Source organism: Rhinichthys klamathensis, unplaced genomic scaffold (assembly GCF_029890125.1).
Source record: "Rhinichthys klamathensis goyatoka isolate OS25496 unplaced genomic scaffold, OSU_Roscu_1.1 h1tg000119l_1, whole genome shotgun sequence".
NCBI classification, from domain to species: domain Eukaryota; kingdom Metazoa; phylum Chordata; class Actinopteri; order Cypriniformes; family Leuciscidae; genus Rhinichthys; species Rhinichthys klamathensis.
Window position 1 is genome coordinate 919,738 of NW_026606656.1, and position 11,755 is coordinate 931,492.

The 11,755-nt window shown below is 37.8% G+C and overlaps 1 protein-coding gene across 1 annotated transcript; it reads right to left on the bottom strand.

Moving 5' to 3' along the window:
* Positions 1–56: 56 nt before the first annotated feature.
* On the bottom strand, positions 57–2,356 carry alkbh7 (alkB homolog 7). Its single transcript, XM_056255190.1, has 4 exons — positions 1,970–2,356; positions 846–1,019; positions 626–750; positions 57–490 (listed from the first exon to the last, which is right to left on the bottom strand). The coding sequence occupies exons 1-4, from the start codon at positions 2,252–2,254 to the stop codon at positions 370–372; spliced, it is 705 nt and encodes a 234-aa protein (XP_056111165.1). The 5' UTR covers positions 2,255–2,356; the 3' UTR covers positions 57–369.
* Positions 2,357–11,755: the final 9,399 nt, after the last annotated feature.

An 11,755-nucleotide genomic window follows, 5' to 3' on the forward strand; every position in this document is an offset into this window, starting at 1 on the left:
TTTTTTATTTGAAGAAAGCCACAATAGTGGGTAGCAGAACATATTTATTCATAGACATTATACATAGAAGCAGTTCCCAATGATTTTCCTTTTCTCATTTTACATTTATACATTTCATAAATCATATCCCTCCCTTTCATAATCCTCCAGAGGTATTTAAACCACATTTCAGTGAGCTGAATGTTATCAAGTAATGCTACCAGTTGTTTCCACGTTTTCTTTGTGGTTATTCCTGGAAAAATGCATCTGATTGATGCATTTTTCTAGCCATATGAGAGTATCTGAAAGGTGAACAATGTGTCGACTTCTAGACCAGGAAGCCACAGTGTTTCCAAGAAGGGTGCTATGGTCCGTCCAGTCTTAATTTCTTTACACAGGCAGGTTTCGACAGATCACAGAGATGCGGCGATGACGTGGAATCTTGTGTCCTGAGAAAAATGAATCTTCATCTTTCAGGATTTCATGGGTGAATTTAAAACGAGCATCATCCCTGTTGATAAACAAAAAGTGTTTTACAATTTTTGAAATGTTCACATTTTGCGGTAAGCAAAATTCAATTTAGTTGTTCTATGGCTGCAATTTATTTTAATAACGAGAAAGAAAATTAAATATGTTGGGTAACTACCTTAATATATAAAGTGAGCGCCGGCTCAGAAGCAAGTCCACCCAATCTGTGGAATTATTTTCTGGGACCAGACGCATAATACTATCGGACAACAGGCTCAGCCCTGCAATAGTGCTTCCGCAGAACTGACAAGAGAAAGCAATGTTCATGGAGAACAGAAATAATGTACAAATAACTTAACTGTGGAGAACGATACTGTGCAAATAACTCATAGGCAGACCTTCACACTGTCAATGTGGGGTTTGATATAGCCCTCTTTGTCCAGGTCCAGAACATGAATCGGCCCAAGCAGTGGACTGCCTTCAGGAAATGCAGCTACTCTCACCCGCCTCAAGATGCTTTCACACATAACTCCCCACTGCAGCCGTTCTGTTTCTCTGTAGCCGTGGATGGCCTGAGTGGAAAAGAGATTAAGTTGACGCAAATAAGAGCCTGATGCGTGTTCAAATCCTGGAGGGCCACGTTCCTGACTTTCTTTCAAACATGCTTGATTCATAATGTCTCTGATGAGTGAGTCTGAGAGCATAGTAAGAGCATTTGAAATGTACCAAAGAATTGGAAGATGGGGTGAAAGTAGCCAACAGCAGAAATGTTACAAATACAACATACAAGCAATATGTTTACAACATTATTTGATATTAGCAACACAGAGTTGCATTTAATAAATAGGTCTATTTTTATTAAAGTGTAAAAACATTTTAATTCCAGACATGTCAATTAATTTATGTTTTTAATGTATATGCAAATTGTTTAAGATTTTAATTGAGATTATTTTTATTACTTATTTTTTTCAACAAATTGATCTAGTCGACATGAAATACCTTTAATACACGAAACAAGAAATAAATTCCCTTTTTTTCCCTGTTTTTCTATGGCAGTATTTATTTATTTATTTTGGAGAGGGGTGGATGGATGAAGCGAGTTGCACTACCAATGACAGAAACGATTGTTTCCAAGCAGGTTTCCCAAACACTTCCCTCTGTTCCGTTCTTTAGAAGTAGCCCCGCCCCAAACTCACGGCATTGGAGGAGAGCCGACTGATTGGTCTTTCTTATTGGGCAACGCGCGGTTCGCGCTCAAATTCTATATTGGCAGCTTTCCGGGCTTTTACTACACATATTTCAACGTTTTCAAGAAGCAATGGGTTCACTTGAAAAGTACAGGTAGGTCGTAACTAAACTCAAGAAGTATTACCCATGGCCTACTACCAGTAGGAGGTAGTACAAACGTTGAGTAGCAACCATAAACAACTGTTACAATACGAGTACGTTTTGTTATGAAATGACCTTGGATGTATCATATGTACACACAGTATAGCTAGAAACACGTATACGTGTTACTTACATCGTCCCAGTGGTCAAATTCATATCGCTTTTTTCTAAGTCCTGGTTCTACTTCTTTAAAAATTGCACTCTCCTCTTCCTCGCTGATGAAGTTCTGCTTAACTTTAACTTGTCCACGCACTGCGGACAGAATTTCCTGAGACGATCCACACAACCATTTACTCTCCTCTTTGCAGTCGGGCCCTTTTCGTAGTGCTGAGTTATCCGTTGAAAACCAATTCAATACGGGGCACTGGAGAGATTTCCGCTGTACTTGTTTCACTACTCTAATTAGCGGTGGTGTCATACTGTCGAGGACGCCTTAAAACAGACAATATCCACAATATTCAGCGTACCGGTGTCTCAACTGTCAATGACAAGGCGCCATTTTGAATTCGCTAAGAATTCTGGGACTTGAAGTATTTCACTCAATCCTCTTCATTCTAGCAGTAGTCTAGCATTATTGTGCTCAACGAAAAAAAATATATATATATATACGATTTTATGGGAAATTGTAAATGGAAGCAGTAATTGTAATTCAGTAAAAATGCTAATTTTAACGACAAGTTAAATTATACAACTAATTAAAATTAATTTAAGTTTTACAAATATTATTTCGTTAGTTTTAGAACCGTGTTATTTAATTTGCAAATGGAGCTGCTTGCAGCAACATACCTAAACGAGTTTCATTTGCGCAATGCAGTTTTCATTGAGTCAAGACAACATGATACTAGATCAGTGTTGCCAGATTGGGACGGTGATTTCCAGCCCAAAAGCTCACCAAAACCCGCCCACTACAAGAAAAAACCGCCAAAATTTTACTGCCAAAATAATGTGATATAATTTCATTACCATGTCATTTAAGGTTGATAAGCACAATTTGTATCTACTTAAAACAAAATAACGATGATAAAATAAAAAATAAATAAATTTTCCAGCAAAACAGATCAAAACAGGGCAATAATTAAGGAGAATTAGCCAATATGACTAAAATGTCCAGGTGGACACTGTCAAAACGCCAATCAAGAAATGAACCGATGACTTTAACCCTCGGAAGTACACATATTGCAGAACATAACGCAGAATTTAGCAGTCAAAACGGATTCGTCGTTGATTCAAACCTTTTTCAGCAGCTGTCAGGGACAAGTAGAGTGCAGTCTGGATGGTGTAAAGTTGCAGATGTTTGGTTAGGCTAGTGTGCACATATGACATGGACAGGAATCGTCCCATTTTTGATTTCAATTCAAGTCATTCAACTGTGCTCTCCTCTCAGAGTTATATTCACCATAGAGTGATCTCCTTCCACGTGTGCGTTTTTTAGAGTTGCTCACTACTGTACACTCTTTTGTATAGTAGGCTATGTCACTTTGCCTTAGCGATCACTTTAATATACAGCTACAACTTCTCGCGCTCAATCGCGTCTGCCTGCGGATCGCTGATTGGCTAAAAGTGCGTGCTCGTCGGTGATGTCAACACTAACGCCAGCTGACTCTGCATGAGCGTGTGTGTACAGTAATGTCATGATGACTGATTTTATGGACTACATGCACTTTAGTTTCGTTTTTTTTAACAATTAGACTTTAAAATGTAGATGTTTGAAAACCGCCGAAATGATCCCAAACCAGCCAAAATTTTGACCACCCGCCCAAACCCTTTTTTACCCGCACAATCAAATTCAAAACCGCCCAATTGGGCGGGAACCCGCCCAATCTGGCAACACTGTACTAGATCTAATTTCTAATTGCAATACCGCTTTTGAACACTAGGGGGCACCATATGATTGTTGCTAGCTGTGATAACTACAGAGGAAAAAACTGCAATTTTTAAATTGATGCCAAGGTATCAAACAAATAAGTAAGGAGCAAAATATAAAAAGTACATAATAAAATAGCAATGAAAGCAAAGCATCAATTATAAATAAATACACAAACATTAGCAAAATAAATGAAAAAGGTTGAACAAATTTACTGTCTTAAAAGAGCTGTTTTAGAAAATGAAGGAGTTTGGATGTAGGCCTACTGTTGGACCTCTTTTCTAAAAGGGGTCCAACTTTGACGAGTGAATTTGCTGTGGTGAATGTGAAATTTTGCAAGGAGCTATAAGAGATTAATAATAAAGTACTCATTATTTTTTAGATTTTTCAATGTTAAAGAAGCCAAACAGCACATCCTTAAAGAACAGTGAGAAGCCCAAAAGCACATTGCAGTTAATAATCTTCCATCCAAAATAGTTGTGTGTGAGGACAGTCCCAGAAGATGTGAAGAACAGTTTTTTCTAGGGGCAAAAAGAGCATCTTGTGACTTAAACATTTTCAATTATATGCTTTAGCCGGGTAAAATGTAATAATTTGAATGAGATTTCTTAACCTTGTTAGTTATTATGTATTTCAATTCCCAAGGCACAGTCCATACCTTTTTTCCAATTAATATGGTCAACAAAGGTCTCCCAATATGACACCACATATGGAGTTGTTACAAGCTCCTTTTGGAAAAGAGACCTAATTCTAAATTTAGGTGATTCAGAGAAAAACCTGTATTGTATATTTTCTCCTGTCTCTTCCTATTTCCCCCCTCTGCTAATAACCACTTAAAATCTTAAAGTTTATCAGATCCAGTTTCTTGTACTGGCCTCCCCCTGCTGGCTATTCAGTATTTCTGTGGAATATATTTGTGACGACCTACATATTTGTTGTCCAAAAGTGTCACAATACAATCCAAATAAATTTCTAACATGTTTTTTCCCCTTCAGATTATGTCACTGTTCTTTTAGACGTTTAGCTTTTTTGAGTCTCTCTCTCTCCCTGCCACACACACACACACACACCACATTGACTGGTTTCTCTCATCAATTAGCCCGCAAGACTGTAATGATGGTAATTATTTGTAATTGTAATGGTCAGACAGTGCTGTTTGTGGCAGTGAGAGGGCATTAAACAGTCTGTAGGTAAGTGAGATTTACAGGCAGTAAGATGTTGAGTGCTGATACATGGCTCTGTGGAAATGTGCAGTAAATTCAAGCTGTATCCACTACAGCAGGGGTGGGGAACCTTTTTTCTATCAAGGGCCATTTACAATTTTTTAACATTCTTTAAGGGCCATAATGAGGTTCAGTGTTTGGAAGGAAGAAGAGAGGGTCGGCGTGACTGGGACTCATACGTTTTATTCAGAGGTGTAGTGGTAAAAAAAGAGGTGGATAAACTATAAATTCTGGTGGACCACGACATGGTCACCCGGTAAGGTGGGCCACTGCCTACCGGTGTATGTGTTTCCTGATGACATTGCTATAGGCAGGGCTCGACATTAAGCTTTTCATACGCTTGTCAAAAAAGTTTCTCGTCCGAATTTTTTTTTTTTTTAATTTATTCTGAAACAATATTCTCATCAGTGTTCAATTAGCTTTGATATTTAAATCGGCATATTGTAATATTTGCACCTTTAAAGGGCATCCCCTCCCCCAATATTATTAAATGTAGCCTATGCTTCATCTTTCATTTTAAATTCTTAAATTTGATCAATAAATTAAATTATTTCGAATAATAAGACACTATAGGGCTGATCAAATTAAATCATTTACACTGAAAAATTACAATTGCATAAAATAATGTCATGAAATACTGTAGATTTAAATTTACAAATAAGAAACATTGGAAAGAATGATCTACTTTTAAACATAACACGAAACCGCCAGTAGGTGGCGGCAGGCGACCGTCTTAATGAGTGAGTCATTGATTCATTCATGATTCAAACGATTTGTTCAAACAGCTGATTCATTCAAGAATGAGACAGATGTTTATGAATGTGTCATTGAATCTTTGACTCAATCGATTCGTTCAAAATGCTGAATCATTCAGTAATGAAAACAGGTTGAGTGTTCCTGTGAGATGCGCTGTGGTTCTGCTGTGATTTTTGTTTGGAACTATTTTCGCTGCTGAAACAGAACAAAAACAGCCAATATTGCATCTAAAATGTAAGTGACTTAATTTTAACTGTTTATTGAACTGTTGTAGGAAATCAATGTCACATTTTCAATCGTGATGGTGTTCATGAAAAATAATTGAGGTTGCTTAACATATGTTAAAAATATAAAAACTCCACATTTAGATTTTTTATAGGCAGTATGTTGTTAACTGAGTGTGTGTGTGCGATTTAGTGTAGATTTCTCCTCGAGAGGCTGCGCGAGCGTCAACAGCGCAACCTCACCGTCAGTAATAGTCAACAACACTGACAGTAATGCAGCGCAATATGAAGAGTTCGTCTTAGGTTTAACAACCTATGAACTAATAATTAACAATATGAAACTAAAACGACATAAGCTTAATTTATAGCTATTTAGAGGTGGATAAAAGCACAAAAACCGGGAACCGGCAAACGTTTAAACCACTTTAATACATTAATACGCACATGACAAAACGAAAGTAAAAGCAGTAGCTCCTCGTGGACGACGACCACACACACATAAAGTAAAGTCCATGCCTGGTCCTCCGCTGTCTTCGTTCCGATCATTTTACGCGCCCCGAAGCTGATCAGTGACAAACTTGAAACCGGTGCGGGGCGCGGTGAGAAACTTGAAACCGGTGCGGCGCGCGCGCACCCGAAGCTCATCCGTGAGAAACTGAAACCGGTGCGCAGGTGACTCGCGCTACTGGCCTTGCCCTGCTTGCCGCTTTCCCTATTTTGTGTTTTCTGTCACAGGAAAAGTAATGGCTGAGATTTTTGGTTCTGAAGTTCTTTTTTTTTTTTTTTTTGGGAGGATTTGACTCGCGGGCCGCGGGGCCGGACGTTCCCCACCCCTGCACTACAGCAAAGATTAGAAGATTGCAAAGCCAGGAATAACTCAGAACATATAACCTCATAGAATAGTGTGTTTTTCTGTAGCATGCACTGGTTTACATTACAAATTAGCTAAGTTGTGACATTTTCTACATTTTACAAGCAGTTTTACATTTCAACACACTGAAAACATAATTGACCCATTTCTAAGCTCCACCCCCTTTAGTGATTGTTGCTCTAGCTTTACAGAACATCCTATAGAAATAGAAACTGGAAATTTGTATTAAAATAAATCGTGAAATTTGCTGTCTCTGCTGTTTTAAATCAGCTTGCTGCTAAATCATAAGTGACAACCGCTTCTCAGTCAACTGAAAAGAGGAAAAGCCTATTTTTTTTTAAGTTATACAGTATATTAGGGAACATAACTGTTCATAATGTTTCTATGGTGGAAACAATGTTTTACCATATTTTTGGTATATCCTCCAAAACAGATCGTCCATAGATTTACATTAGAAAAAAGCAGAAGCTTGTCTGAGAAAATGGTGGACGGCAACAGTTCTACGGTAGAATTGGTCAGTAACATTTTTAAGGTGGGGCTTAGATAAGGGTCAATTCTGAAGGAGAGATCAACTCAGAACGTTCACACACACACACACACACACACACACACACACACACACAAATGCAGACAAACACTGCAACATATCTCACTTCTCAGACCTGAGAGGTCTGTCTGGCTGCCCTCCAAGCCTGTCCTCCTGCAAGAGCCTTCTCTCAATGGGCTTCTTTACTGACAGCAGCTGATCTAAAGAACACAGGAAACAATTTAAGCCTCCAAGATTCAGAGAGCTTGTCAAGTGACTGTATATATATTGCTCAAATTTTTGTAATGTAAATTTAGTTTGATTTCCTGCTGGAGAGGTACAAGTCATAGAGAGAGGCCTTGCTCACACAAATGCATACTAACAGAAAATAAGATTTTTTTTGAAGAATGTTGATAACCAAATAGTCCATTGTGTGGACAAAAAACACTAAGACGTTTCTCAAAATATATTTTATGTTCCACAGAAGAAGATTTTTTTTTTTTTACATGACATGAGGGTGAGAAAATGATATTATTGATATTCATTTCTAGGTGAACTATCCCTTTAAGTGGATGAGAATCATGATGTATCAGACATCATTGGCTTTGAGTGGAAAAGAGACACTGAGCTTGGGAACTGAGTGAGAGGAAGTAGATCATAAAGAAAGGTATGACAGTTGAGTGAAAACATATATTGTGATGACTTCAGTTATGTTCTTTAGTGAAGATACTTTGGAGCAGTTTACAGGCACTTTGATACAATGTTTAATTGCTCTAAGCAGATCAACAAAGACTTCCCAAATTTCTTGCCATTACTGACCTTTTTTGGTGGTTTTAACTGCCAAACGTCATGTTAATCCAGAAACGTGTCTATTTGCTTCTGTTGGTGCTGTTAACGAGACTGTCTATATGTTAGCAGAAGGGGGTAAAGGCAAAGAAAAGAGAGATGGATGGAATTTTTGTCAGGGGCTTTGGGGCTTTTAATAATTCTATGCTGTTTAAAAATGTATTATACCTGCACCAGGCGTTTCCCCAAATAAAACACGCTGCTCAAAGGACGGTGGCCCACTTTACGCTCGCACAGTCTCAGTATCACAGCTACATGGCAACATATTCATCTTTGTCTCTTACCTGTAGCAAAAAGTATCAATTATGTGTGTTTTCATTTTGGTATAGTATAAAATTGTGTTTATGAGCTTCTCTAGTGGTCTGGTCTGTTTATAAACGTACTAAGCAATCATGTCTGCAACATTCTTATTTTCTCTTGTAGGCCTACATGTTTATTGCATCTGACACAGTAACATACAGAAGGCTGACATATTATGGTGTGGCTTGTTCCACTGACCAGCAGGATATATATCTGGAAGATAAAGGTTAAATAAGGAGCAGAGAACCTGGTATACATGCGGTCTATGAATTATTCAACTTTATGAGTCACTGAGTTTAGCTTCTGCTGCAAACACAGCAGCATTACTTCAGAATTCTTGATCGGCCCTGTGTTTGTATGTGCTCATTTTTAACATCTCTTTGTCAACAATATATGCAGTCACACATTTAGTCACACTTTGTTGTGAGATTTACATGCGACAGTTTTATGGGTGCACTGAACACTTGAATTGTGATTGATTTAATGACCATTTTTACACCACATTTTCTCTGAATCTGAGCGTAGTTGACCAAACTAATCTGCGAATCAAGAGACCCAAATTCATTCATAACTCAATTTTGGCAAAATATATACTTATTTTATCTTTGTCGAGCAGTGTAGTGAGAGATTGACTTCTCTCTCTTTCTGTCTCTCTTTGGTTGACTGTGTGCTGCTGTGTTAGATTAGTGTTGCATGCTTTAATAATGCACTAAGGGAGGGGTGTTTCTGCTTGGCAGCAGGAGAGAGGCTCTGACATTCAAAAACAGTCGCCTTGTGAACCCCAACTGTGTGACAAGGCTGACACAACAGGACTACAGCACACATCACAGCATACAGCATCGCCATACAATCAACCCTTATTCATAATCAATACATTATCCCCTGGTTTCACAGACAAGGCTTAAGCTATTCCCAGACTAAAATGCATGTTTGAGCTAATTTAACTGAAAACAACTTGCACTGACTTAATTTAAAATATGTCAGTGCCATTGTTTTGTCTCAAGATGCACACCAGTAATGTTGTTTAAACATACTGTTGTTTTAAACGTTTTGGCGATGTGCAAAATCCCTGTAGAGGCAGCTGTCCGTTCTAAGACAGATGATGAGCAGGATTTGTCTTATAGAGTTAGAAGCTGCTAGACTGTGTACAGTCACTAAATTGGAAGCTTTGATTTAGAAAGATAATGAGTCCTGGTTTGTTGTTTTGTGATTGATTCCTTTATAGAGATGTAGCTAGTCTTTATATAGCATTTAATTTGCATGTTTTTTTTTCTCTGTCCAGTTTGATTAATGAATTTAGGTCACAATTTGGAGCTCTGACTCACCAATTCTCAAGGTTGTTCATTTGGAATAGTTTAAGGGTAATTTTACAAATCATTAAATTAGCATGTTGCACAAAATAAAGGTATAAATTATAATCTGGCATTAATCCAGATTAAATCACATTAATCTGTATCAATTGTTGCCAAGCTAAAACTTGGCTGGTATTAGTGTTAATTACTTATTGAAATTTGAGTAGGGATTTGTTGAAAATCCACCACTCTTTTGTTTTATTAATTTTTAATACAAGTTTGTTATTGCAGGACCAATATGAATGTTTTTGTTTATATTTTGTATTATAATAATACGATGATATGTAATCATAACTTATTTTATTTATATTCAATTTAGGGATTCATATTTTGAAGTGATCAGTTTGACCTCATGGCGGTGTGCAATGTTTCAGCACCAAGGACAGCTACATTGGCGGGCGACTGCGAGCCGCTTCTGTCATTAGATCGGTGCTCTGTGAGTTTAGTGAAAGATAAACACTTTGTTTGGTATTTCATTTGAATAAAAACAGCAGATAAAAGAGACACCTTATTGAAACGTAAATAAGGTGTCTCTTTTATCTGCTGTTTTTATTCAAATCAATTGTGAAATTTGCAGTTGTGTTTTCAAATAGTTTTTCAAAAACAACAAAAGTTAGATTAGTATTACAGTATAAGCCCTGTACACTCACTTTACTGCCGCTTAGTCTGACTGTTCAGAGATACATGAGAAAATAGTCTGTCAGCCGCTGTTGATCTGTTGACTGGAGGCTGGTGCCTGCTGGAGCTCTTGACCCCCCCGGGCTCTTCTGAATCTGGACTGACGCTAAACGCATCACATACGGGTGATCACACGCGTGCTGGTTCAGACAGCGAACAGCCTGCTGCACAAGATCAAGGGATGAGCAGAGATCCAGAGCAGAGTCTCTCCCGTGAAGTTCACTTTTTTTTCGCAGCAGTAGCAGGCTGTGTGATATTGTGGTATTTCTTGCTTTATTTCTGGAGCGTTTTTAACGCTTTAAGGTTGACAAGTGTGCCCAACATTGGGATGAGATGGGGCATTTAGGAGGACCAAATACAAGCTTCTGCTTACCTCTTCCTGTGATATCTAATAGGTGCATGGGCACTGTTAAGGTCGCGCGGGTCTATTGATTTTTGGCACTCGCAAACAACCGCGCCCTAAACCGTATTGCTCTTGACTCACTCTCAAACCCGCTTTTTTTTTTTTTTTTAAATGCGTGGATAATGTATCATCGTAATTTGACGAGACATTATTTGTTTACAAAGTCTACTGTTAACAATTTAACGTAACACGAATGAAATGTTTAAGTAAAAACAAAACTGTTAGTTTCCTTGCCATATGCCCTAGGCCTAAATGTTTTTAAAATATTTATTTTATTGAGACTATATAGCCTATATATATGTGTGTGTATGTGCACAAATTTACTGTACTAAACATTTAGCCTACCTTTTTTTGCAAGTAAATAGTAGGTATATACATGTACTAGTACTTTCATTATACTGCATATTTTTTGTATTTACAGTAAAAAATGTGTATGTATCAAATAAGATGGTATAACAACATACAATTAGTGACACATGCTACATTTTGAAGCTGTCAAATATAGTCTCTAAAATGCCATCCCGTATGTTGTAACATCTTTATTGTATTTTGTTACGGTAATTTTGTGTAAAGTAGCCTACTGATGTAAAATTCACAGCTGCCATTTTTATGGAAATATTATATCTATTATTATTTTTTTAAATCTACATTACTGTTATTAGAAATGGTGGGTGGGTGAGTTGAAGAGGGAGAGTTATCAGCTATAGGTGATGGGAAATCTCCTTCTATTAATTCCGAAATGTCTGCGTCCAAGATTAGCCTGTCGGTCCTCGCCCTGCGTGTCCTCGCAAAGCGCATCCGTTCCCGAGAGACGCACGTTTGAATGCGCAGCTGTCTCCCGGCGCTCACATCCTGACCACTTGCACAAACAGCCCA